Source organism: Hippichthys cyanospilos, chromosome 18 (genome assembly GCF_059441005.1).
Source record: "Hippichthys cyanospilos isolate Australia breed blue-spotted pipefish chromosome 18, RoL_Hcya_1.0, whole genome shotgun sequence".
NCBI classification, from domain to species: Eukaryota; Metazoa; Chordata; class Actinopteri; order Syngnathiformes; family Syngnathidae; genus Hippichthys; species Hippichthys cyanospilos.
This window is the reverse complement of record NC_142386.1, coordinates 6,714,294-6,742,178: the sequence shown is the minus strand read 5'-3', so window position 1 is coordinate 6,742,178 and position 27,885 is coordinate 6,714,294. Positions and strand designations below refer to the sequence as shown.

General features: G+C 40.5%; 5 protein-coding genes across 9 annotated transcripts; 2 read left to right on the top strand and 3 right to left on the bottom strand.

The window, feature by feature from the left end:
- The first annotated feature begins 27 nt into the window (after positions 1-27).
- LOC148408725 (thialysine N-epsilon-acetyltransferase-like) lies at positions 28-3,856 on the top strand. Of its 3 annotated transcripts, XM_088441324.1 has the most exons (7): positions 28-181; positions 270-321; positions 758-841; positions 1,119-1,220; positions 1,539-1,579; positions 1,656-1,882; positions 3,736-3,856. In XM_088441324.1, exons 1-6 carry the CDS (start codon positions 119-121, stop codon positions 1,833-1,835), a joined length of 522 nt encoding a protein of 173 aa, XP_088297450.1. In that variant the 5' UTR covers positions 28-118; the 3' UTR covers positions 1,836-1,882; positions 3,736-3,856. The 3 variants fall into 3 exon arrangements, with proteins under 3 accessions (XP_088297450.1, XP_088297449.1, XP_088297451.1); XM_088441323.1 differs by lacking the exon at positions 3,736-3,856 and having other exon boundaries at positions 1,656-2,339; XM_088441325.1 differs by lacking the exons at positions 1,539-1,579; positions 3,736-3,856 and having other exon boundaries at positions 1,608-2,339.
- LOC148408724 (claudin-15-like) lies at positions 2,469-7,962 on the bottom strand. 2 transcript variants are annotated; one of them, XM_088441322.1, is made up of 5 exons: positions 7,746-7,962; positions 5,125-5,289; positions 4,057-4,138; positions 3,882-3,992; positions 2,469-3,804 (listed from the first exon to the last, which is right to left on the bottom strand). In XM_088441322.1, the coding sequence occupies exons 1-5, from the start codon at positions 7,960-7,962 to the stop codon at positions 3,711-3,713; spliced, it is 669 nt and encodes a 222-aa protein (XP_088297448.1). In that variant the 3' UTR covers positions 2,469-3,710. The 2 variants fall into 2 exon arrangements, with proteins under 2 accessions (XP_088297448.1, XP_088297447.1); XM_088441321.1 differs by lacking the exon at positions 7,746-7,962 and adding an exon at positions 6,117-6,427.
- On the top strand, positions 3,738-23,583 carry slc25a35 (solute carrier family 25 member 35). Its single transcript, XM_088441317.1, has 7 exons — positions 3,738-3,856; positions 5,132-5,307; positions 18,252-18,742; positions 19,038-19,103; positions 19,805-19,957; positions 20,976-21,110; positions 21,579-23,583. Exons 2-7 carry the CDS (start codon positions 5,250-5,252, stop codon positions 21,747-21,749), a joined length of 1,074 nt encoding a protein of 357 aa, XP_088297443.1. The 5' UTR covers positions 3,738-3,856; positions 5,132-5,249; the 3' UTR covers positions 21,750-23,583.
- grk1b (G protein-coupled receptor kinase 1 b) lies at positions 10,533-16,504 on the bottom strand. Its single transcript, XM_088441316.1, has 8 exons — positions 16,281-16,504; positions 14,519-15,234; positions 13,325-13,452; positions 12,899-13,056; positions 11,958-12,041; positions 11,766-11,890; positions 11,508-11,709; positions 10,533-11,296 (listed from the first exon to the last, which is right to left on the bottom strand). Exons 2-8 carry the CDS (start codon positions 15,215-15,217, stop codon positions 11,013-11,015), a joined length of 1,680 nt encoding a protein of 559 aa, XP_088297442.1. The 5' UTR covers positions 15,218-15,234; positions 16,281-16,504; the 3' UTR covers positions 10,533-11,012.
- Positions 19,659-26,645, bottom strand: LOC148408721 (mannose-P-dolichol utilization defect 1 protein-like). Of its 2 annotated transcripts, XM_088441318.1 has the most exons (8): positions 26,517-26,645; positions 26,300-26,365; positions 25,437-25,569; positions 25,097-25,182; positions 24,191-24,306; positions 23,981-24,091; positions 23,774-23,899; positions 19,659-20,145 (listed from the first exon to the last, which is right to left on the bottom strand). In XM_088441318.1, exons 1-7 carry the CDS (start codon positions 26,605-26,607, stop codon positions 23,780-23,782), a joined length of 723 nt encoding a protein of 240 aa, XP_088297444.1. In that variant the 5' UTR covers positions 26,608-26,645; the 3' UTR covers positions 19,659-20,145; positions 23,774-23,779. The 2 variants fall into 2 exon arrangements, with proteins under 2 accessions (XP_088297444.1, XP_088297446.1); XM_088441320.1 differs by lacking the exon at positions 26,300-26,365.
- Positions 26,646-27,885: the final 1,240 nt, after the last annotated feature.

The following is a 27,885-nucleotide window of genomic DNA, read 5'->3' as shown; positions in this document are numbered from 1 at the left end:
GAAGGGATTCATGGAGCGCGGATATACGATTGCTGCTTCCTGTTTTAACGCGGAAGTTAGTAAAGCGTTGTTTTCAGGACTTGCTGACTCCAGCCGGTAAGTTTGTTAAAAAATAAAAATGAACTTCAACATACGCGCTGCGACCAAAGAAGACTGTAAAGACATAGTGAGAATGATCACGGTGAGTGTTACTTGCTGCTGCGGTGAACGTTTTAAGGCGATGGATGTCATAAAATAGCAGGTGCATATTTATGCCGCTTGTTTTTCAGGAGTTGGCTTTGTATGAAAAGATGACAGATCAAGTAAAGCTAAAATGCGAAGGTAATAATCATGGTTTCACACAACAATGCATTCTTTTAAATTCTGGGAGTGATTGAAGCCCACCCAAAACAGTATTTTTTTTAGATTTTCAATCAGGCAAGCCTATTCCCGAACTAAATGAAGCTGAACATAGTACTTCTAAACGGTGCAAAAGCAATATTTGAACCGAGAAATGGCTTTAGTTTGAGCGTGGACAAAGCAAATAGGTGGGATTTGGAGTAAATAACAGGAAAGGGTATCTAATAAAGCACACAAAAAGGTGAGATGATTTTGCAAGTGCAAAAGTGAGCCGATACTCTCGTATTTCATCTAGCATCTTCTATTTCCTATCCTTTGTTGTTTGCATCATCCTGCAATCACCACATTGTAAAGGCCTGTCACGTGTACTGTTCTGCAGCCGCCTTGAAACTTTTTTTTTTTTTTTTTTTTAATTCAGAACTGGAGCGTGATGGTTTCTGTCAGAATCCCTTATTTGAATGCCTTGTCGCAGAGGTACCAGAGGAACACAAGTCTGGAGAAGGTGAGATTTTAGTGCGTTCTAGTGATGCAGCTGCGATACAGATTTTTTTTAAATGAAGCATATGATTCATTCCTCTGTCCACTGACTCAGAGATTTGTGTGTGTTCGTGCAGGAGAAAGACTATAAAATTCTAATCAAAACTCATATCCCAGTGATTTTGGGCTAATTCATCAAAGTTGGATCAAATTAAAATCTTCACAATCTCAGTTATTTTTGTTCCATCACCAATGCTGCGTCTTCCTGTTTTGATGGTAGCAGTCTGTTCATGTCTCATCAGGATTCACCACTGTTGGATACGGCCTCTACTTTTACACCTACAGCACATGGAAGGGATGCTCCATGCATTTAGAGGATTTGTATGTGATGCCTGAATTCCGAGGTAAGATGCGGCTCGCGGTTTTTGCTAGTAAAAATTAACCACACTGGCAGCAATGGATCTATTTGTGCTCTTCAAAGTGGAAAGTGTCCCGTTGGGTTAATTATTCGCATTCTAGCTACAAAGCGTTTTACCATTTCGATTAACCGCACTCTCAGTATTCATCAAGCGTATGAACTATCCCCCCCCCCTTTTTTTTTAACACTTCAAAACGAACATATTGGTTGATCACATGTTGCGGTTGTAGTATAATCATAAATGTTATATAAGTTAATATGCGCAAGGTCCTTTTGTAATGCAATCCCTACCGCTCCCGGCCAGGATTCGGCATTGGAAAAAGTTTACTCAAGGCCGTTGCTAAGGTAAGTTTTCTGTGGGCTGATTCTCCAGGTTACCCGCACAGTCAGTCGGAAACAAAGCGCTTTCGTGGTTGTGCAGGTGGCCAAAGAGAAGCAGTGCGCACGCTTGCAGTTGAGCGTGTTGGACTGGAACGCCCCATCGCGACAATTCTATGCTGACAGAGGAGCTCAGGATCTCACCGTCCAGGAAGGCTGGCACTTGATACGCTTTGATGGAGAAAGTTTGGACCGTTTGGCAAACGATGCCCCAAAGAATTGAAAGGGCCTGATTTTCTGCTCACTCCGTTCCATAAAACAAACCATGTGGTTCGTCCTCCTCCAGTTTCCTCAGTATCTTGGATATGATCAGTCTTTTACAGGCTTTTTACACTGTTTTCATATTTCACAATCCTGGAATATATATTCTCTGCTTTAAATAAGGGTTCCACCTCGTCTTTAACAATTTTATCTAATACATGTATAAAGTACACAAACTTTGCCTTGAAACTGTCGGGCTCTCAATGATTTCAACAGGAACGACTTTTTCACTTTTCATTAGGAAGTTTAATCTAGCTCACTTGGACAGAAATTAAGCATTCTAAGTTAAGATTCAACCACTCGAAATGCAAGTGTGCATGTAAGCACCTCGTGACTTTAAAGTCCGCTTTTTTAACGTAGCAGTAATTTTGAAAAGTAATGACAAATTGCATCTTTGCATTGAACGTTGAGAGTTTCCATGAAATGATGTATTATTGTAATAAATAAACATCATAACTTAAAAGATCCACGTTTCCTGTAGTTGTGGTTTCACGTCTTCCCCACTGGGGAGCGTCATTACCAAATCGACCCAGTTGAAGTCTCACGTGAATCTACTGTACAAAGGCATTAACCATGATTGAATACAACTCACTCGTCAGGATTTCAACCCAAAAATTTTATTTGTATGCAAAACAATATTACAGAAGCAGAATGTATTTCGCCATGTAAAAGCTGTATGAAAAGTATAAATATTTTCCCTAAATTAATCACATTTACAGTCTTGCTGGTTTCCCTTTGAGCTTCATTCGGGGATTTAAAAAAAAAGCTTCATTTTGGGATTGCACAAATATTTGGTCAGGGTTTTTTTTTTTACCTTACAACAATCAATGGGATAGCATATCTACCAGTTGTATGAAAAATATATACAAATGTTTTAATTGTAATCTGATCTCGATCACGTAAAAAAAAAGAAAAAAATCACTTGCGTAACTTCTATTGTTCAATGCAGGTTTCTAATGCACAGTAGCTATTGCATTTGCGGCACTCATTGGTTGAAGATACTTGTTATCTTTACTGCTCTCCTACTGTCCTGTCTTATATTTACTATATTGGCTTGGGTGTAAAAAGATCACTGCGCTTTGGCGTTACAATATAGTTTTATATTCGACCACACGTCATAGTTTTAGGTATGTGACAAATTCAACCCGTCTCCGCCGTTCTTTGTGACGTCATTTTCGTGTGACACGTAATGCAGGTGTGTTAATGCTCCTCGGAAAAAAAACTATCTGATTAAAAGTGTATTTTTTGATATAGTAATCCTTTCAGTCGCCTCCTTTTCTTTTTTTCAATTTTCATGAAGTCTTTCTCTGTTTATCGCAGACATTTTACGGACAACTCATTTTAGCCCGCCTAAAAAATAAGCGCGAGCTTGCGATTTCAAGGCTCGCTCCTGACCCTTATTTTTATGTTTGTTGTTGTTTTTTTTTTAAACAGGTTTTTAGTAGAAAATTGGTACTTGAAAAGGAGACGCTTTGTTTCGGGTGTTTTTGACCAACAATTTAGGCAGTTTCTAATTTTCCACGTAGCTCGTGACGAATCTGCATTGAGGAAACACAAAAAAATTGTTAACAATCGACCTCGCCCTGGACTCGGGAGGCAGTTTATCTGGGATCCATAACACCGTGATGCTCACGGGCCACAGTATTGCTTTAAATCGTAAAATTAGGGTAATTTTTGCCAACCTTTAAAAAAAAAGTGTCTTTCAAATGTCAACTTCCTTAAACCTTAACATCTCGACATTTAAACAGTTTGCTCCCCTCTTTCAAGCTCTTTTTAGTGATATCAGTCTCCCGTTTAAATGTTTTTGTCACATACCTAAATATTTGCTAATTCCTTGTCACACGTATGCGTTTCTTCCATAGTTGCTGGGGGCAGAGCGGGAAGTAGTGGACAGCACACGCCCCCTGGAGGACGGCTGGTATGGATAAGGCCTAAGAGAGTCAAAAGATGTGATCAGACTCTCTGGCGTGACCCATTACTCAGGTAAAGCGTTTGCTTCACTACGTACACTTTTTCACCAGGCTCCTTACAAGTGCACGCACACAGCAGACAGGCACCTCCGCACAGGGCCAGTACGGCCGAGGACCAGCCGATGTACAAACCTTCTCCGATCTCGTACCTGAGCAAAACCATTCAATCTGTGTCATAGTATTCTTTAGCATCAATCAAGCATGCACACTTACTTTGTACCCGGATAGAACTCGTCAAAAAACTGCTGAGTGATGTTGGCTGCATACCAAGAGATGGCAATCATGGTGCACAGACCTAGAAAAGCACACAACATACTTAAAATGGGAAGGCAAATCAATTTTGCACCCCCAACCACATCTTTACATCCTAACACATCTACAAAAAAGGCTCTACAGCACTTTCAAATTACAATCAAGCAGCCCAAATTATGTCATCCATAGACAAAAATAATTTCCAGGCTTCTTTCATTTCTCAGTCAGAAGCGAGTGGCACATAATCTCTTAAAACACGCCTCCGCGTGACCGCATGACATAGAAAACTGCGCCAACAGGCTTTGTTTTGTCACCACAAAATGGACAAAACACCACCTCTATTTCTAGCAGCTCAAATATCACGCTCACTTCCGCTATCACGTTCGGGCCTTTCCTGTCAAGCTGAGATTTGGTTCATTGCCTTTCCACATTGTATTCTTTGTCATTTGTTTTGGTTATTGTTAAAATTAGTTTTCTGAAATGTAAATTCTTTGTACTTCATGTGCACAGCTTTTGCTGTCTGCCATACACCTGTTTCAACATTGCACTGACATTAGATAAGAAGAGGCTTTCGTGTTTGAGTACCGATAACCCTTTGAATTGGCCATCGGCTTGAAGATAGCTTGTCTCCTGTATGCACCGATTAGACTACCCTAACATGTTAGCTTTTTGGGCGTTTTGGCTAATAATAGACAGCAGTTTTATTTGCTCTTTGGAAAAAGTTTAGACGGATGTCAAATCTTCAAGGAAAATTTGTCAATCTTGTGAAATCTACACTGAGGAGTTGTTTGGGCCTCTGGAGGTTTGTTTTAGAGTAAGCGTGATGACGCAAAAGCCACTTAAGCTATTTTTTACTTTGTCAGGGGTGGGGCATAGGAAAACACGCTTGGTTCGATCAAAACATTTTCAAAAGTTTCACAATTCCTGGAATATCAAACGACTTTTCAAGAGATAGTGGTGAATGAGTTTGAAACTGGGATTTGAGTACAATTGAAGTTATTCCTATTTGAATCCATCCATTTTTGTTACCCTGTAGTAAAAAGAAGACGCCTCCAATTGCGGCAATCCTGCCCTTCAGCAGGTAGTTTTCTCCTCCGATTTTGGAACACTGCATTCCAACAAGAGTTGCCACCAGGCCAAATGTCCCAAACACGATGGAAGCGATCATCAACGCTCGAGATGCTTGGATGTACCCTGCACACAAATTTGAAGGTACAAAGTATTCATTGCTAATAAAAAAACATGCACGCAGCAAAAATGAATCCCAATTGTTTAAAGCCAATAATTTCCAGATTGCCGTGTATTGCTATTTCATTGCACGTAAATCTCTAGCTTCTTTACAAATCTGACCTCTTAAATTCTGTGCACAAAAGACGTCGCTAATGCATTACGAATTTAGCTCTCAAAATGAAAGGTTACATCATTGTGAGTTGATTGATACATATAATTTTTGCAGATATGATTTGCTAATAGCAAGCTTTTGATTTCTTGCATGACTTAGCAGTCACGAGATGTTTTAAATGAGTGACAATGGTCACAGAAAGTAGAAAACTCTGATTGCACCCCTGGAGACAAATCTCTTACATACAAGAGGACCAATACCAGGAAACGTCAGCCACAACACAAAGAAAACTCGATATACTGTATTTTGTACACCATCCAAACGTAAAATTATCTTCATGAAAATGATAACTCCTAATCACATGCTTGCCTTTATTCACAACTGAAGAAACTTTTTTTTTTTTTTTTTTTTACTGGGGCTATTCTCGCTTATCTCCTTTCATCTTGTTGTATTTTTATACTGCCGGTCTTATATTACCTGCTGTTTATCAAAGAACATCACCCCGAGAGTGATGTGACTGTTTTCAAAGACACGCAGATGACACTATTGAAAAACAGCTTCAAGAACTCTCAAAACCACCTCTGAAAAGTTTATTCAGATTTTTTTTTTTTGGGGATGAGAGCGACTTTCTGCTACAGTTATTTCAACCTAACAGAGGTTCAAATTTTGGAGCGCTTACCGCTTAGTGCAAGCAAGGAAGGAAAATCGCGGCAGTTGTGAATTCCTATGGAGTCGGTGGCGCAGGACATCCAGAGGTTCTCGTAGATGGTGGACGTGGTGATAACGTTACCGTCCACCGTCGACACTCTCCAGTATCGATTGGGAAGGGCGATGCCCACCATCAGCCATCCGAGGAAGCCCAGGAAGAAGGCAAACACTTCCACTACGGGATTCATGACTCGCCTATTCCGATTGGACTCGATTCGGCCCGTCGTAGAGCTTGGCGAAAAGAGCGAGACTTCTCGGCTAAACTATCCTCAAGAGCGAGCCCGTTGTTTTCAGCGTGATTAGTCGCTTTCCTGGCAAGTCTTGAGCCAGGATGCTACAGAAATCTCCACATTAATGATTAATTCCGAACAGGCCACTTATGATTTCCTCTATTATTGGCACATCTCCTTAGGCTTTTCAAAAGTCCATGTGTTTACCCAACCTAAGGGGAGTGAGCTTCAACCCTGACACCTGCTGACTAACGACTATAGGCACGGAGCTATTTGTCACTTTCTGACAGTGCCTTTGAACACTGTCAATAAATCCCAGTGGGGACTGATGGGATCCAAGTCCCAGTGTGGCTCCACTGGCCTCAGGGATTGGTGGGAGGGACGCCATTGGTTGCGGGGGTGAGGGTACATCAACATGTGCCCACCCGCTGATTTAAAAAAAAACAACAACATCTGCCTAAAAAAAATATAGACTTGTCTGTCAGCAGGCATTTGTCATGGTTTGAACTTTTACTCAGAAATGGTGAATTCATGGATTTGATGAGACAACATATTTCACATGTGAAGTTTGATGATAAACTGATGATATAAAAGCGGGAACCTTGGAGGTTTTATGCAGTGTTGGACAAAAATAACTGTTCTACTGCAACCAAAGTTTGAGGAGAGTCACTGGCACAAAGATGGGCAATTACACAGTTTTCCTTTTAAAAGCCAAAAAAAAAAAGAATATTTTGAGGGCTTTGCAAAGACAATTTCAAACACCATATTAGGTTTACACCTTTGTCATGCCATCTTACGGCAAAAAAACAGAACAAAAAACAAAAAGTTTTGTGAAGACTTAGAAGGGATGTAGCGATGAGTCAGATTTAGTCATTTTGTTCAATAGTTGTAGTTCCCCTGAATTATATTCATATTTAAAATAAAACAGTTTAATTTTCATTTTATTTTGATTCCTAGGATTTTTTTTTTCATTTAGACAAGCTTTGTAGAAATATGAATAATCAATCATGATTAATTATGGATAAAATAAGCTGTTTGTAGCATAATGTCAAATGAAATAATATAAAATGTTGTGGATTAAAAAAAAAAACTTTAGTGATGAAGATTTGAATTCAAATTCATGTTCAGTAAATTATGGAGGAAAGAAATCAATTTAATGAAATGCTGTATTCAAAGTGTTCCTTTTAAAAATCCATCTTCAAACCACATATCACATATTGAACCGAGCGCATTTCTAATTTGGAGTAGTAAGCAGCTGTTTAAAAAGAAAGAACATGGACGCACAGCTCTTACATAGTGCCGAATCATCGGCGTACATGCAATTGGCCTATTTTACCACCGTATTGCATTTTGAGAAGAACTTGACTTACCCGGCAGGGCAAAAAGGGATGGAAACTCTCGGCAGTCGTAGGTCCCGGTAGAATCACTTGCACAAGACATCCATAAGTTCTCATATACTGCCGAGGTGGTAATCACGCTGCCGTCCGTGGTGGATTCTTTCCAGTACTGATGTTGTAATGATACATAAACCATGATCCAGCCCACGAAAGTGAGAAAAAGTGCTGTAATTTCAATAATGTCTCTCATTTTGAAAGCAATGATCTTTGACACGCAACGTTCTCTCCCTAACCAGCCAATATTTCGCCTCCTGAGGAGCCCGAATGGCAACTTCTGTATCTGATGTACATTTTGGAGTGCGCACAGGTTTTTTTTTTTTTTTTTTTCCCCTCCTGCACTCAAACAAACTGAGACTAATTTGAACATTGATTTGTTGACTGTAGTTACATGATATGTCTGCTATTCCCGCCCAAACATGATTACATTTCACGTGCCTGGCACGTTAGCGTTGAACCGCAGGGAACTCCCCCCCCCCCCCCCCCCCCCTTTTTTTTTTTTGATTTAACAGAGGCGTGATCTTGTTAAATACATTACACGGCTTTATGCTATGCAATTGTTTCGTGTATTGCGAGTCTTTGGCTCTCATCAAGTTTGCAGTTTTTTTAGATATCCCATCCACGCTCTAAATGTTACATAGAAGCATTTTTGTTAAACGTTATTAAGAAGACATTTGCAATAGCTTTACATGACTTTAGAGCATCATAGTCATCATTTTCAGATAAGTTGGAAGTACTGTATTTCTGGTCTACTCGCTTCAGTTGGAATTTCATCATGAACGTGATCTTGTCTCCCTTTTTGAGCTTTTGGTAGCCAGGGATTTTGGAGAGGTTATTTGAGAGCAAATACTAATAAATGAAGTAGAATGAATAGAAGGCAGAGCATACATTGAAATCTGTGTAAAGAGCGATTGCGGGGTGATTTATAGGAGGCAAAAGTGTCTATTTTAGCAGTGGTTAAGCATTAACAAGTTGGAAACAAAAGATTTCTTGAAAATGTTGGCAAGGTAAATAATGTTTCTTTTTCTACTGGCGCTTATAGATTTAACAAGGAGTTCACTTCTTTTCATAGTTTGTTGACATACTGTACTGTACTACAGTGCTGTCCATTCAAAGAATTTGACCAGTTCCACATTATTTAAAATATATTTATATTAATATAACTTGTCTTGGTAACAAATCCGAATATGTAAGTGTGCAAAAAGAAGCAGATATTATAAGCGCATGTATTGAGGTGCCATGTCTAGTATTTGTGATGTGATGCAAACAAATTAAAATAAACACTGTAGGTCTGATTTTTTTTTTTTTTTTTTTTTTATTGTTTAAGTCAGTATCTTATCAAAAGTAAATTTTCTACTGTTGTCAAGTAATCAGCAGGAAAGTTCAAAGTTCTGTCATATACCTATATTATTGAGCAGACATTCAGGCTTTAAATCATAATCCTTTTTCTGTTAATATTTTATTTTCTTGCCCTCCCCTTGGTTTTTTGAAATGTGCCTTCCCTTGTGTCCGCATTGACCCCCTCGGCTTAAAGGGGAAATGGCCTTGAAACTTATTTCCTTAAAACAAGCCCTGGAAATGGAATACAAGCGCTGAATCAAAAATTCTACCCTTCCCATTATAGTTACCGTGGTTTAGAACTGCACGGCTCAAGTGTGGCCCCACCTCTAGTTTTGTCCGTCTGCACGCAAGAATTACCGTATTGACTTTTTATTTTTTTCCAACATATCCCCAGTTATTTGTTGAGAAAACATTTTTTAAATACATATACAATACCAGTCAAATGGATCAAATGATCCCAAACATATTAAGAGGTGCAAAAATTCAATATATTAACTTGGCACAGCAAATTGTGATTCCATTCCATCCCAACATAAAATTGACTAAATGGTTCTTTTTAATAGATGCTAGTGCATCAAATTGAACTGAATCATTCTATTTTTGAATATATCAAGACATGTATCGAATCATCTTTCATTGGGAGCTATACCTTTGGTGAAATGGTGCCGCTCCTATACTGCCATCTTCATTTAAATTGAATTAAAACGGCAAGAAATTTATTACATCTTACCCTCTCGAACTGAGCCCTTGAATTCTTTGAAGAAGTTTTTATATATATATATATATATATATATATATATATATATATATATATATATATATATATATATATATATATACATAAATATTTTTTTTCAAGTATTGATGATTTAGCTAACTAGCTTTTAGTCATAAATTTTTTGGGATATTCCCCTTGAGATGAAATGTGATTGTCATTCATACAGTCTGTAGCAAGTTGGCAAGAGGCTTACTGAGAGGTCACTCACAGCCAAGTGATATTGAAATAGTGTGTATACTTTGGAACAGTCATTATTTGCATATGTAAGAAGAGTTTCGGTGAGGTCACCGCGTCAATACACTGTGTAATAAATCAATGCAATTCAGCGGCATGGCTTCGGCTTTTTATGCTTTCTCCGGGTGTGCATAAATGTGATTTGAAGACAACCAGTGTGTATGCCACCCGTTTGTACATTCGGTGTGCAGAATAGTTCACCATATAAAATAAATGACTGTAAATACCTCACGCAAAATGAAAGTGATGGGAATATGCTCTTGTTGGCCATGTATGATTTCCATGTGACTTTCCGTCTTTTGTGTGCGCGCGCATTCTGATTTGTGATCATTCTACTCACACTTGTCATGCAGCAATAGCTTCACACACTATATCTGTGTAGAGGAACTCGTATTTATGCTGAGCAAGATTTTATTCATTATGCTTCTGGCTATGACATGCGAAGAAAATTTCCCATAAACGTCATGCATTCTATTCATGTTACATAATACACGCCGTTCATGAAGCTAACTAACACAAGTGCACATACAGTATTATACATGGAAATGACATTGAAATACGTAAGTACAATTTTATGATCATCGCAGGTTTTAAACAATGTTATATTAATATGATACATACATATATACAGGTTCACTATAGTTAAAGAGGACTGTACTATAATATTACAATGACTGTGTATGCTTCTTGGATATTTTGTCAGCTAAAACTCCCACGTCAAATGAGAGCTGCTACAAAAGCTGAATTTAGAAAAAATAACAAAGATTGATTTGTTTAATCGTAATGTAATTATTGATCAGATGTTCGTGTATTTGTAACAGCGGTGTAGAATTGCACTGCACCATACTCGCACTCCTTTTTAGCAAAACAAAGAAACAAAACTAAAACCTTCAAAGAATCACACACCCTCCACCTTTGGCTTCCACATAGTTTGGGTCAAGGTCATTGGGCAGCTTCCCGTTCTCAGCCCAGACGTTTAACTCCCCGAACACACCCGTCTCGATCATCTCCTCCTGCCAGGGTATTGGAACGTTGCCTGATGCGAAGTCGGCAAAGAACTCCGTGTCCTTGTTATCCATGACCACTCCTTTGATGGTGCTAAACGCGCCCACGTCGTCGATATCTTTGGCGTAGACCATCCTCGGATCGGGCACAAACGGCGGAGGCAGCATACCTTGGTCGAAATCCGAAAGAAGCGTTATTCATTGAGGAAAAGAGACATTTAGTCTTTACAACCATATCCTCCTCTGTCTATCTTTTCCAGGGGCGTGGCGTCCGCACACTATCGAGTAGCTGAATATCTTCACCGATAAGTGAAGGACTTGATATTTTGAGTGCAGACTAAGTGTACTTGAGCGCGCTGATAATTTTGCGGAAGAGCTCACCGGCCTCGAGGCGTCCCCAATTGATGTCCTTGAAAAAGGGCTGGCTCTTGAGCTCAGCGCACTCGTTGTTTTTGAAGCCCAGCCGTTTCCCCGGATCCTTTTCCATCAGCCCTTCACAAACGGCTTTGCAATCCTTGCTAAAGTTGGCCGTGTACGGAACCGGGTCGTTCAAGATTCTGCGGGCCACCTCGTCATTCTCCACCTTAAGAGCGACACGGTTAGCAAAAAGGTTTTTCCGCGTTCTGGAAACACTCTAACCTTCTCTCCTCGTATTCTGAAGGGTCCTTTGGCTGCGATCATCTCAAACAGGGTCACTCCCAAAGTGAAATAATCCACTGAGTAGTCATATTCCTTTTTCTGGAGCAACTCCGGAGCCATGAAGCCTGATGAAGCGTTTCAAGATGTCATACAGTAAATAAGGCCTTTTTTCACTTGCGTTTTTCCGCCTACCTGGAGTTCCTGCGTAACCAGTGGTTTTGTCTTTTCCTGGCGGAAGCTCAACAGCCAGGCCCAAATCTGATAGGCGAACATGTCCTAAGTGATAAAAGATATTGTTGCATCACTCTAGGGCTGCGGCTCACTAATATTTCTATCGGTCCGCCATTCTATCTTTTCTATCATTTCAAAGCAAAAGCTGTTGATTGAACAGAAAGATGATGGGTCTGCATTCATGGAGGATTGGTGAGTAGTCTGAGGATTTGGAACATATTAAATTGGAATAGGTATTTTAGCGATTAATCGACAATCAAAAATTAATTCAACACTTGACTTGTTGTCAATTGATCATTGCGCCTCCACGTTAGTAAGACTGTAAGTAAGACAGGGTCTATAATTGCATGATAGCGGATTAAGTCGAGTAAGTCCCGCTGAAGGCTCGCTAAGCAAACGTACAACCAGCTGCTGACCAAGTGTGCAAGCAGAATTGAGGAAGTAAATAAATTGATTGCAATAACCCCCCCCCCCCTCCAAAAAAAAAAAAAATCCTATATATATCATATTGATAAAATGATAATCAGCCTGGTTCATAAAAATCTAAAGGAAGAGGCTAAAACTGAGTATTTTGACAAGTTTAAGTCTCTTATAGAGTAATTGTTATTTTGACGATTCGTATTTGTCTAAAATATAGCGAATGGATCTGGATGGAAGGCATTATCATATCTCTGTTTTTTGAAGCAATTTGTGCATTAAAAAACATGTTTTGATAGATTTTTGTGCTTTGTCATTGGGTCCCCATATGATTTTATTTGATTCATTTATTCAGCACCTTCCTCGGTTGAAATGGAACACAGTTAAATCCAAAAGAGGGATGAAATTAGAGCGCAATTATGTTTGTGCTGGTTTGTTTGTAGTCCGTGCGGATGTAGCAAAAGCCTTTGCTCCTAATGTGTAACCTGCATCATCGAGCAGGACGTTCTCCGGTTTCAGGTCTCGGTAGATGATCCTGTGCTGGTGAAGGTGCTCCAGCCCGCAGATGATCTGCGCTGTGTAGTAAGAAGCTCTCTTCTCGTTGAAGCCGGGATTTTTTTCATCCACGTTGTACATATGAAACCTGATGGGCAGGTGGAGAACATGATGTAGCTTTGGACTCAAAGGCGCCTTTCGCCTCTTAAGAACTCTTACAGTCTGACTTAAAGTGTGACGCACCTGACGGCCTAGTGTGTATATTAGCTTTAAGGTTTATCTATACTTGAACTAATTAGCAGACATGGGATTGCATTGGGGGCAGCGCAGTGAATTAGTGGTGAGTACGTCCAGGTACCGGACTATTACCAGGACGCAAAGGAGGTTTCAACTTTGTGTGTGTTTGTAGAAAGCACCTGAGATCCCCACCATTCATGATGGTCATCACCAAGCAGAGGTCAGTCTTGGTCTGGAAAGCGTAGGCCAGTGACACAATGAAGCGACTGTGGACTTTGGCAAGAATGCGCTTCTCCACAATTGCGCCCTAAACATGGATAAGGACATCATTAGAACGAATGTGCTTTTTCTTTTTCATTGAATTGAATTCATGTGAATAATCCCCTCTTTGGTCAGAATCCAATCGTTCTGGAATTTCCTGGTGATGGGTGTGTGTGTGTAGTCTAACTTTCATTGAAGTCGGCTGGTCTAAAATTCAGACCCTGAATAGGGTCAAAATTGCTATTATGAAAGTATTACAGCTCCATACATTTGAACTGGTGTCATAAGTTTTAAGTTGAACTCATTCCCTCCCATTGACCAATACACTAGTCAAAAAAATCCCCTTTTACTGGACTGGCAGTCTACCAGTTCAACTCTCTTGCTAGGAGACTAATCATTCGGCATTTTAAACCATCATATCTACAGTATCTGACTTTTTTGCGGTGCTTCTCTAGTGTCATAATGCTCCACTGGTTTTAGAAGCCCTACACTGAGCTGCTTTGTGCGTCTTTAAAAGAGTCTCAAGCTTCTTTGCACTTTGCCGTCATTAGTAAAAAGTAAAGCTCTAGACCAGTGGTTCTCAATCTTCGTTTAGTGACGTAGGCCCTGCAAAATATTATATTCAGTTAAATACACATGAATTTACCGGCGCACAAAAGGCATTTGAAGGATTTCAAGCAGAGCACTGTGCTACCCAAGTCGGATTTATTAAATGTTGGGGTTACATTTGTCTCCAGGTATTTTATTTAGCCACTCCAAAAGACGTATCGTGCAACATCTGTTTTATTTCTGGCTTGTCTGCCAAAAACTTGTGTAACTGATGATAATGCACGATCGTATAAAACTTAACAAAACAAAGATATACAACATTTTGTAAAGAAGTCACCGTAACACCATTTAGCAAGCTTCATGTTTCGGTTCATTTTCTCTCAATTTGAAAAAATGTATACTCCTCCTGTTTTGTCATTAAAAAGCAATAAATTCGATGAAATACTGTGAAAATTTCACGTAGCCCCTGAAGTGCCCTCACAAGATTGCACTCGCTCTCATTTCCTGCTTTGTGTTAATATATCCTTTCTTTTTTTAGCCCTTTGTGTACATTGGTGCTTTACCTCGTAGCCTTTGCGTTTCTTCAGTCGCTTTTTGTCCAGCTTTTTATTGGCATACATTTTCCCCGTGGCCTTAGCCTGGCAAGCGTAGACTTCGCCAAAACCTCCCTTGCCGAGGACCCTGAAGTCCATGAACCACTCCTCGTCAACGGGTTGGCCCTCCAGCCACTTAAACTGAACGTAACGCAGGAAGTACATGCTCTGCTTGAAGCCGGCCATGGCCTTTGCCTCCAGATGTTTGAGGAGCTGCTTCTCGCTCTCTTTAAATAAGTCGCCGTGGACGTTTTTGTAGTCCTCTTTCACTCGGGTGATAGCCTTCTCTTCCAGGAAGCCGCAGAAGTTCTTGGATGCAGACTCATAGTATTTATTGACTATTTTCTGTGCCTTCTGAACTCTGTCCTTTTCTTGGCAAACGACATAGTCTTCAATGTCCTTCCACAGCTCTCCGGCGTTTTTGTGGGCCACGTCGCTCTCCAGAAACTGCTGGAAGAGCCGCTTGCCGATGGGCTCGTTGACGCACGTGCTCTCGAAGGCCTTGCCCACGGATGCTTTCATGTGTTCGCAGTCTCTGATGTGCGGCAGGTTCAGCCTGGCTCGCATCTTTTTGTCTCGCAGGGCGGCGGCCGCCGCCCCGTCCACGCTTCCTCGGGCTGACACGTAGGCCGAGTTGGCCACCACTGTCTCCAAACCACCGATGTCCATGCTCGCTCTACTCTTGGCTGCAACAGATGAGGATGGGGAGGCCAATTACGGAATCACTAGCTTGAGCCACCGGGTGACGCTATATTGCTTGGAAAAAGTTACCCGTCTCCTGCATGTTAAGGGATCGAAAACAAATCTCTAAGTAAAGTTATAAAAGGAAAAGTACAGCTCTCCACTGACCTGGCGCCACCTATGGAATATGCTTAGATGGTCTAATTTACCTTGATGTTTTTTAGGCTGAAAGTAATTTGGGACTTTGAGTCACTGGTGTTACTGGTGTTCATCTTCAATAATTAAACATTGGAAAAAAACAAACATTAAAACACAGGCTAGGACAAAGATTTACATACGGATCAGAGGGAAGTGCGGCTAGCGCTGTGCTGCACCCTGCTGTTTGAATACCTTAAATGCAAAAAAAATTGTTCTCCTCATTCGGATTGAGCATGTATTCACAATTTCAATGTCCCAAAGATTATTCTGTGTGCAAAATCTCTTTGCAACAAAATGGAACAGGAGCAGGATTGTTTAATTAATACTTCCTGGGTGTAAACGCCTTGACCTGGAACACTTGTGTCAGGTGAGAGTGCAGGTGCCTCCCTCTTTCCACCTAATCCAATTAACACTGACTGTTGATACTTGAGATTTACAGATGATTGGCCTCAATGGTAATTAACCCACATTCTTGGATTTACATTTTGAACAAATACAGTATAATCCCATCATCCATTCAGGTATCAATGTCTGTCTCTTTTAGGATAGCGCCAAAAGTAAATGCACATATGCTGCGCTTGATATTCAACATCCATTCAGCCTTTCCATTCTCTCCTGGGAGAAAGTGATGGTGATTTCACACCCCGTGAAGGGCCGTAGAAAAAAAGATGATTTGGAAACAATCTTGTTTATTTGCCGTATTGACTGAGAGGAGCAAAAATGTGTTTTTGCAATCAAATCCCCAACAGCACTCTTAATACTTGCTACCCCCATGTAATTCTTCGTAGTAATAATGTACAGCTCAACTATTCCGTCCATTCATCCATGCTGCCGAATTTTGATTAGCACTCACCTTAACTTGCTTCCTCAAATCAACAGACGACAGGAACTACTTTCACGTTGCTCTTTGTTTTTCCATCAACCGCAAGAGGTAAAACTGGTGTCCAGCAGCTCCATGTAGACTGTCCCCTCGACTTCCTCAGCAAGTGTAGTGAACACATCAGTCGGTGCTTTACTGCAACGGCTGAAATCCAGCTCGGCACTTCATTTGCTGACCGGGATTACACGTGGGGCCACTTGACACAAGCTATTAGTGTAACTAGTAGAATGTGGGTTTCCTGTTTCGGAACCACTAACTAGGCGCAATTTCTGATCCATCCAAAGCAATCGCTTTGACTGTTAACCAGTGTATTATAACAAGAATAAGGGCTTTAGAGTGGTTCAGATTTGCATTAGAGTCCAGACATTGGCATTAACAGTGGCGTAGCCCATGTAATGTCATGTCAAAGACTCAATAGAAAACAAAAAAAAAAATAGATATAGTGTATGCCATTGACAACAACCACACTTATTTAAAGACGTGAAGGAAAAACCCACTTTTAAGAGGTTAGTAGTAAACCAGATTCTATATACTGAATCCAGCTCAGTGACAAATCTCAAGCCAACCTACCTATTGATTTGGTCCATTTCCACCTATCATTTTTCTTCCGCTTATCTGGGTTTGGATCATCTCTTACAAACGTGTGTTGGACTTCATTTCTTTTAAGAATACATCTCTTTTGCAGAACTGAATTTGCTGGCGAGTATTTTTAATGTTCCGGTTCCTAAGTTTCTTACGTAGCTTGACGAGAGTCGCAACAGGATACAACAGCTCTCAGTATTATGCATTTGTCTTCTTTTGCATTTTTGCTTTTATTCATACCGCGCGAGAGGGAAAACCCTCTTACGATCGCACAAGCACAGTTGACAAATTGCCGAGCCTCTACACCCAGCTCAGTCGTATAAATCATTTTCAACAGATTAAATGTCAACTTGTGCTTCATATCACCGTCATCACTCAATTACCTTTGATGTAAGTGTCACACAGTGGATAGAAAGATACAAATCTCCATGCAAATGCCATGCCAATGTTTTTGTGACAAAACAAAATAATGTTAACATAAATCAAGGTAATCTCTAGTTGCTTTGCATTTTATTTGTTGTTGTTTTCTTTTGCGTGTGCTGAGTGATTTAAAATGTGTCAAATAACTGAGGTCATCCTAACCCTCCAACCGATCAGTGTGCTCCATGTTGTTAGACTTTCCAATTTTTCTGTGGAACCCCCATCCTTGTTCTTTTTCTTCTTTACACGATTTCTTGTTCTTCTTTTATTTATGATGGAAATGCAAGCCTTCTTATTCCTCTTTTTGTTTTTCCTAGTGTATTTGGCATACAGACCAGAAAGTCGCTCAGCTGCACTCAGAGCACAAAACGCTTTCGCAAAGTCTTCTCTCTTTGGCTTTCCGTAACTAAAAGACGGCGGCGAAACATGACGAGCTTCTGTCAAAACGGCACCACCCCATGTAATATAATTCAATATTCCTAAACCAACAATTATTTGAAAAAGTACTTGACCTGATAAAACACACTTATTTGTTATGTTAAAGAAATGTATTGCAGGTTTTAAAAACGAATAACGTTTGCTCATCATTACATATTACTGTTTTTTTTTTAATATGATTTTCTTTTTTTTTTTTTTTTTAAGTGAGACGACAACGACGTAACGGGTAGATTAAATCTTAATTCAGACAACAGTTTAAATGCAGGCTGGTCACACTTTGTCCAAATATTCTTTTGTTTTGTATTAATACCACACGAATTGTGAAGCCACGCGCAAGGGAATTATTATTGTAATAAACATGTCGTCTGACCGGTATTTTTTTTTAATCTAATTTTTATTTTCAAATAAAACGTAAATACTGGGGCGTCCGCGAAGCCATCTTGCGCCATGTAACAGCGTTGGGCTTTGCGCATGCGCGTACGTTTGGCACGTTTTCCTTTTTAGGAAGGGGAGGAGAGCTAGACGCGACCTCCCAGAATGAAGGGCAACGAAGTTCACTAAATAAACAAACTAAAATAAAACGCTGCCCAAGCTTCATCGGAATCGGACAAGAGCAGCTCCTCATGGATTTTTTCCTGAGCGGGGTGGCGGCGTGCGGAGCGTGTCTCGTGACCAACCCGCTGGAAGTGGTCAAGACCCGCATGCAGCTGCAAGGGGAGCTCCAAAGCCGGGGCGCCTACCCGGTTCATTACCGGAACGTCTTTCACGCGTTCTATACCATCGCCAAAGTGGACGGAGTGGCCGGCTTGCAGAAAGGCCTCGTGCCCGGACTCTGCTATCAGTTTTGCATGAACGGCTTCCGACTCGGCTCGTACGCGATCATCGAGTCCTCCGGCTACATCCACACGGATGGAAGAATCAGCGGAGCCAAGGCCGTCGTAGCAGGAGCGACGGCGGGGGTGGTCGGAGCAGTGATGGGCAGCCCAGTCTATTTGGTCAGTAGTCCCGTCTTTCAAAATAGGAAATGGCCGTTTGCTGTCCGCCGATTACGTATCTTGAAGGACTAATACACCACCACCAGAGCTACGTTTAGTCTGGGTTCATACTACAACTTACAGAGCGTCTTTGAAGTTTGCATGTGTTTACGACCACTTCCAAATGGTCAGCGTTAATTTCAAGGGGAACGCCGAAAGAGCAGAATGTAGTTATTAAAAAAAAATCGAATAAATCATCAATCAGCTGTTTTAACATAGGGCTCTGCTTTATTCTCATCCTTGTTCTCATCGGCAGGTAAAGACTCATTTGCAGAGTCAGTCAACTGCATCCATTGCTGTGGGACACCAGTACAAACACCAGGTAACAACACATCCACATACTGGCACCATCATTTTGATTTTATAATACGCATGTTCCCTACAAATGCATGAGACTTCTGGCATCACGCAAGATCTCGTGTGTGTAGATGATCAAAAGAACGTGGAAGCACAACAACCTTGAGGGCGGATGTCTGGAAGTTTTGGCCTTTTCAAAACCACAAAGAAACGATTGAAACTTTGGGAGACAGTCACTGGAATGTGAATGTCATGAGTGCCTTTTTAACACTTTATTCATACTGCCGTCTTTGTTGTTGGAATTTATTGGAATTAAAATTTGGTCACATACCATAAAACATATGGGTATTATAACACATTAGGTTTCATTTGTATTTTTTTAAAAGTTGCACCAAGAAGTTTCTTCTTACCTCATTCAACCCCAAAGACATATTTGGACTTAATGCAAAGGCGAGGAAAAGCTTGAATTAAGCTCAAGTTTGGGCACACTGCTGCTGCCATGCACTAATGCTATCGCTTTGTTCAGCTATCTACGCTAGCGGCATATGGCGTCAAGCAGAATAATGAAGTGCACTTCCACTGCCATCATGCATCACTTTATTTCAGTATACTGTGCATAATATCTCTTAAGACATTCTGGGGATTGGTGGGAATGACTGAATGAACGAACAGAATCAAGAATGGTCGTATTATTGTGTTGTAACGTTTTGGCTCCTTCTGCAAAAGGGAATGTCGCACGCCTTAGTGGCAATCTATAAGGACCACGGCATTCAAGGACTGTGGAGGGGTGCGAGCGCCGCCATCCCCAGGGTCAGTGTGGGGTCAGCGTCTCAACTGTCCACTTTCTCGTCGGCCAAAGAGCTGGTGCTTGATCTTCAGGTTAGAGCACGCGATTACCCAACGTCAACATCTTGCACAGGCTGTATGTGTGTTTATCCAAGGGATGTGCCCAAAACGCCCTCCACAAAAAATGCATATCCAGTCTTCATCTTTGTAACAGTGTTGGTGGCGTTTCAAGCTTGAGTCCACGCGACGCTGGTTTTTACTGCCGTCACGTCACAGTGCTCCTAAAATCAAAACAGCTTCTATCAAAAACATGTTTCATCGCCGAATAAGGGGACCTACTGTCATGATACGCCGGCGTTAATAACTATGTATGCAGTGCAAGTGATGCATTCAAAGACAATCACACATTCAAAGTCAGAGAAAAAGTCTGGCAACGGACCTAGGTTAGATTTGGCATTTCAAATAATGAAAAAAAATGATGAAAATATCGGCTTGGACAGAACTCATTCACAGTTGATGACCATTGGAATCAGAGTTATTGTGACACGGACAAAGCCGTAGACAGTGCAAACTTCTGGAACAGAAAGGTGACACCTTTCCGTGCCCCCACCCCACCCCACCCCCGGGGCTCAAAAACAGCTTACATAACTACAACATCAGAGTTTCCAGGGTGCAAATGTATCCATTGTTTTAAAAATACCCGCAAAATAAAGCCCAAAAAGATGTTACACCATTTCCCTTTTTCTTCTCTCATGGAGCTAGTTTAACTACTCCGAGCCATTTCCACCTCTTGGGAACACACCCTTTGTTTCTCTTTATTAGTCACATTTTTTTTTTTTTATTAGCACTAACTGCTTGCTCAGCTGGCTCACATGTCAAATACTTTAATGGGTGTTGCAAGTTTCAACCTCCTGTCCAAAACAGAAACAGTGGCAGACAGGGAAACCATGTTTGTGTATGCTGGTGAGTGAGCTTATAGGCTAATAATAGAACATTTATCCACTACACCAAGGCTTTGCATAGCAATGCTACGTCAAAGGTATCAAATATAAAGCCCGTGGGCTTGATCCGGTCCTGCACATCCTGAAACTTTTTGTGTCTTTTTCCTTAGATATTTCCAGAGGACAGCTGGTTGGTGGCCCTGAGTGCCGGCATGATCAGCAGCGTGGCGGTGGTGCTGGCCATGACACCTTTTGACGTGGTGAGCACTAGGCTCTACAACCAGCCCGTGGATCAGCAGGGCAAGGTGAGCATGCTGGCCTCCTATGCACATTCATGGCACAAAGATGAGCTTGTGTTCGCGTGGAGTCTGCTTCAAATGTAAACAGTGATGTTGCCAAAGAGTAGGAGCTTGAAGGGGACATTTTTAACGAGGCTGAGGAGAAGCCAGTTTTCCCAGTTGGGCTGGCAAATGTTTATTTTATTTTATATTTTTTCCCCCCAGCTGGAGACATCAGAACTTTTACACGATCCTCACTGTTTTAATAATATTCCTGTGTGAACGAAAATGGACTCGGACAGTAGTTCATTCTGCTCGCTTCTTTTCTTGGCAAAAATGCCATAACGACCTCGGCCAACATGAGCTGCCCATACATACATACATCTATGACTGTTCAAAAAGTGATGCATTATTATTACTTTTTTTCAAAATACATTTTCTACCGGAGATTGAAAATGCATCAAAGCTATACAAACCTTTTTTTTTCCCTTTTAGGGGCTGCTTTACAAAGGCTTTAGTGACTGCTTTTCAAGGACACTGAGAAAGGAAGGGCTGAAGGGACTCTACAAAGGTTTGGGAGCCTCATATTTCCGGATTGGTCCTCACACCATTCTTTCTTTGTTCTTTTGGGATGAGCTGCGCAAATTGTCCCAGCCATTCAGATAACAGGAAGTTGAAAATGGTGAGCCGTTAAGCTACGAGCCGCAGGTTCTGAGGAATTCTCATTAGAAGAGTTTATATAATGACGTTAAAGGAAACCCAGGGATTGTTTTTGTTTCTCGCAAAAAGCAGGGAGTCAGTATAATCATTAACGTTATGAAAAGGAAAGGGAAATTCAAGTTGAAAATTCTAATTTGCACACTGTTACGATTCAACGGATGGACATACTATTTGCGCACTACCTCAACAGTACATCATTCCATGCCGACCTATTGAAGATCCGCCAAAGAGAGGAACTTTTCCGGTACCAGCCGGGACTGTGACGTAACAAGTGCGGTTGAAGTTAATTCATGTTCACCTGTGCTCTTCTTAGGACATCATTCATTTTAGTGCAGTATTTTGTAACTGAATGAACAAGTCGACGTCAGTTGATATTTTGTTTTCTACAGCGGTTCGCGTTGCCAGAAAATACAACACTCCATATGGTCATACCAATTGAAAGTATTGATTATATCGGCTAACCCAGAGGTCTCCAACTACTAGTTTCAGGACACGTGAGCTCACCTCAGTCATACAAAAATAGAATCCGTCATTGAATCGAAGATTCATTTTGAGTTGTGGAGTTTTTTTTACATTAGATGTTGCTGCTAAACCGTTTTTAAAAGCCGCCTATTATATGAAACGCATTCTTTTAATTCAGTGGTGCTAATTCAATGCGTCGCCTGCAATCAACGATATACAGCGATATGCAGTCCAAAAAAATTAGAACTTCTATTTAAAAATGTCAGTCGTCGCTTGATTTTGTCTTTTTTAACGCTCTGAATTGACAGTTTGAACTTGATTTCAGAACAGCACCAGGTTGCTTGAGCGTTGTCTTGACGATGCAGCCAGGAGGAACTTCGAAATCAAAAGGTCACAAGGCCGTTTGTGTCAAGTTACGTGTAAGATATGCAGTTTATTTTGAAGATTCTCTGGTTTCCTCACAACATTAGGCTTTTCCTCTAATACTGTGATTTAGTGGCTTGACAGGCAGCGCAATATCTTATATATCTCGTAGCACTTCTAAAAAAAAAAAAAAGAACTGATCACGTCATAAAAAGGTTTGGGCAGCCCTATCTTAAATGTTTATAAAAATTGAGATGGAAGGGTTTTTTTGTTTTTAATCTCATATTTATGAAAAGAATGTTGAACCTCCATTGTATGTACAAAGCGGGATCAAAGTGTCAAAAGATTTGATTGTTTTTTTTTTCTTGTGAAATCTGACTAATGCCATCATAATAACAAAGGCTGTGTGTGTGTGTTTTAGAAGCTTTATGCTTTAATGCACTGTGGAGTTGTCAGAAGTGAAGGGCGTTCACTGTAGATATAAAAACGCAAACTTCCAGATGTCGAATAATGAAATGTTCAGGAAATTCCTGATATGCTAAAATTGCTGTGCCATTGCTTCTTCCCCTGGGTTACTTGAATGTTTCTGCAAATGTTGATTAAGCAAAGGAGGTTCAATTATGATAATTTTCAAATATTTACCGAGTTCTTTCAAAAAGAAACCTTGGACCACCTTTGATGACTTATGTTTAAAAAAAAAAAAGACCTTTTTGTTCACCTTATTAACGTTGACTAACTTATTTCTATAGTATTTGAAAATGGTGAAAGAAAGCCTCTCTAAATGATTGAATGGCGGGTAGCGATTCTACAAGAGGTTTCTTCAGTCCAATGATATTAATGGCCTATTACATGCAAAAGCATGTCCACAGAATGTGGTGTAAATTACACTGTCTTGATTTTGGAAATTCCTGTTTGTATTCAGGACACAATACAAATAAATCATCTTTGGACTTAATATGTGTTTGTGAACTTTGTGCCTCCCTCCTCCGCTCCTAAATTTCTTTGGAAAAGTTTTCCACTAATCAGGTTTTCTTTGGGGGATGACACACAAATTCATTCAAAGATTGCATCATCAAAATTGCACCGAGGTGTAACTGGTTATTTACAATGTGTGCCCTGCGACAGACTGGCGACCAGTTCAATACCTCTTTTTATTCCATCTTTTTTGCAGCATCAGTGTCGCTCCTATAGCAAAGAACCTGCACCAGCAGGATGCAGCTCAAGCAGGCCGACGCCAAGTAGCTCACGGTGGCAAGGGAAATGCCTGTGTCCTGCAAGCACAAGATTAGATTCTCTTGATTAGTAGGAGCAATTGCTGATGAGTGCAAAACAATTGATTCGTACTTGCATACCCGCAGTGAGACAAAGATGAGGCCCAGGGCGGCCGCGCATGAAAGAAAAATGGACGCGGAGGACAGCTGACCCGTGTGGCCATTATTATAGTTAGTTCCTGCCTGGAGAACCTAGAAACAGAACACATAGTAAGCAAATCTTCTTTGTACATTGCACATTTACTTGATGTATTAATCGGCTCCAAAATGGAACTTTTGGGGGGGTGCTACCTTGCTTGCAATTATTGCTGCCAGACTGGACGACTGCATCGCTGAGATAACTTGTGGAGGTGCATAAGATGTCAGGAGGAATATCAAACCACCGTAAAGCAACATCAACAAAATTCCTGCCAAAAAAACATAAAATGATCTGATGTGATGTCATTTTTTAAGGGTAATAAGCACAGCCACCAGGTGGAGCAAGTGCTTAGTTATCCAAACACCCCGATTACCGACATTAATATAAATTTGCTTCTAAGGACCGAAAGTGCCAAAATGAACTATGATATTCCGTTAAACTAGTTAAATAAAATTTAAATGTTTCATTAAAACAGGTTCAATCAAATATGGAATCAAATAAGCACAGAACAGTACATATATAATGATCTATTTAATAAATTATTTCACGGTCTGCTGCGGAGTTTCAAGAATTCATTTTATCTGTCAAACTCTCGTCAAAGTTTGATGGGCGGGTCCTGATACCTGGATGGTCAGCAGACAGGGTAACCAATGAGAAGTTCCTCTTGCGAACTGAAAAAGAATTTCACCGTGTGGTACAGTCCTATACGCGTGCCAATAAGAATCTTTGAATTTTTATTTAACGATGCATTTAGTGAATCATTTATTTAGGTTCATATTCAATTAACTAAACATTTAATTCACGACAATTTGATTTAAATATTAAATGAAACATTTATTTAATGTTGGCACTTGTGGAGGTTAAAGCAACCGTAACATTTTGCAAAGTGAATTGTCAGTATGCGGTCCACCACTAGAGGACGCAAGTGAGCAACTATGGCTTGGCTTGAAAAAACCGTTCAAACAAACTTGTTCTAAAGTACGCCCGTCACGGCGTTAAAGTATTGATTGTTGTGCCTTCACTTGTCCTGCAGAATGCACAGATAGATTGACGCTCACCTCTAGCGCCGTCCCCCCGATAATGCATGATAAGGAAGAGAATCATTGCTGTCTGGATGGTCAATAGAAGCCTGTCACCCCAGGCACTGGAGGGCAAAAGGTATGCAAAAGCCGAGGTGATGTTCGGTGTGGAGAACATGAACAAACCTGTGACAAGGCGTAGCCTCTTTTTTGCTGTGTGTGTGTACATTGTGTATTCATTGTGGTGCTCGTTACGCTTTTGTTAGCGCATCATACTAAGGAATATTGTGCTCACCTTTTTAAATACAGTACAGTATATTGAAGTTGTTTCCAGAACATGAAAAAGTCCGTATGCATCGTATTCAGGTTAATTACTTACAAAAGTGGGAAGTTGTGGGTCATGGCGAACAGGACGGGTCCAGACGAGGCGTAAAGTTGCAGGAGGATGGAAGCGGAACTCACGCCCTCCGCATTCCGTCGCCGTAGAATTTTTAGCAGTTGCAGGAGCTGAGCTGCAGGCATAATGCTGCATTTTCAATTGGGGGCAAGGTTAAATGTTTCATTTTTTTCTAAATGAAAGCCATGACTTAAGCTTTACTGTGTGTTTCTAATTATTCGCTACTAGTAGGATGCTTTATCTTTGACAAGTGTAAGCCATTTGGTGGGATCTTAGTTCAGGGGTGTCAAAAAGGAAGGTTAGGCTTGGGGTTAAGAAGGCCCCATGAGATAGATAAAAGCAATAGAATGGATTCAACTTGCAATTTGAAAGGTTGAACACCAAGTCTGTTTGATCGATTGAGGCTGGATTTTTCTCCTTGAACTACATTCCACTAACACAATATAAAGAATTTGAGCGACTTTGAGGACATCAATGGATCTCTTTGGTGGCATGTCCTTAACTATGCGTTTTTTTATATATTTTATAGGAATGGGTGGAGACGTATTGGCTGGTAAATTCTCTTTTTTTAAGTCTGGCATTTAACGAGTTAATGAGATTGTCGTGTTTTGACTATTCAGGCTGCAGAAAAGATGTTATTTGTAAAGAATGTTGGCAATTCCCTTAAGGCAAAACGCAATCATCATGTGCATAATTCCATTATAGTCGGAATCAACCCACAAGTTTATCAATGGCAAACTAAAAAGTGATGTTTATGAAGACATGGGAATGGTTAGGTGGTTTTGCAGTGATGTTCACAAAGGCTTCAAATAGAAGCATCACATGTGTCAAACCTTTCGTCTTACCGAAAAGTATGTCCAAAAGAATCCACACTCCAACGATTTTGTTGAAGACTAACGTCAAGCATGGCACTGAAAGTATAGAAAATGAACCTAGACTAGTCGCACACTCACATTAGCTCAGAGTGAACTTGAGTGGCCCGCCCCGCCTCCCGTCTCGGAAACGACGGCATTTCTGCATGTCTTACAGCAGCCATGAAAATGTGTTGCCGGTAAGCCTCACCATGGAAGTTGAAGTTGACGAGAAGCTCGGCAAAACATTTCTCCGGCATGAAATGCGTGACCAGGAAGTGTTTGACCGCAGAGCTTGACATGTTGAGTGTGCTGCAGATGAGGTTAAACTAAGCCACGCCTTCGGGAGGAACGCGCCACACCCCCGAATCCCAGCAACAGATCTTTTTTCTACATGAAGAAGCAACAGAAACTGGGCAAACTTTGAATGACATTTTACTTTTGTAAAGGACTAGTGTCAAGAAGCAAAACCTTTTTTTTTTTTTCGTTTTTTTTTTTAACCGCAATTTACTTGTATTCATAGTTGTCTCCCTAAAACGTCATCTCACAATAGTGATGTCATTTTAGTCTAGATTTAATCAACTAATGTGTCAGGAAACTTTATCAACTACCACCACGTCCACTCCCTTTGTTACAGGTTTGTTGATGAAGAGTATGATGAAGGTATTGGTGAAAGGATTTGACACCCATCCACTAATTTGGCGTTTTTGTATTAAAAAAAAAACAAAACAACAACAACTGTTGAGATCGCCAAAGCTGCGTTCACAGTATGCTTTATTTAAAAAATATGGTAACTTGTCACCAGGCAGAATTCATGAGTATGCTGAAAGAATGGTTTCATTAAATGATGCTCTGACAACTAATCATTTCCTTTTTATTCGATAAAAGACTGATGTTAAATTCATCGAGATTTTTATAAGGAATGTCTGGTTTACATTGTCAATGCGAAACGGGTTCTACCATTGGGTTGAGGGGATAGTCTCTCAGTTACAAATCAACTTTTTGTCGGTGCGAAATTTCCATTAGGAGTCTCAAACTAAAAAGGCTGCTTACTCTGTTGAATTAATAAATGTGATGATCTGACAGAAAGTGGGATTCTTTTATTTGAAATTCCATAGCATTAGGCAAGTATGTAACCGAATTATTCATGCCTGAGATTCTCGTGTCACAATAGGACAAACATACCATTCTTTCGTCTTTGCTAGCATTGATATTCCCTTGTATATGGCATACCATTCGTGTACAATGAAACAGACGGGCTTCTACACCGGTTTAAGTAATTAGATTATCCATATTATCCTGTTTTCTGCCCCTTGTTATTAACAATGCAATAGTTGTTGTTGACTAGGACGAGAGCATTCGTTTAGTCGGGAGTATTTGGAGAAGGCGAGAAAAGGGAGACATTTGTACTCCTATTTGATTTGAAGTGCTCAATATAAACTTTTTTTTGGTCCTGGTAGTCTGTAGATGATTGAAAACAGTAATACAAGAGAGATATTCCATGGAATGATGGCACAATAAGGCTTCGTGAGTAATGGGAATTTGAAGAGCCGAGAGCGCGTCGGAAAACGGGACGAGTC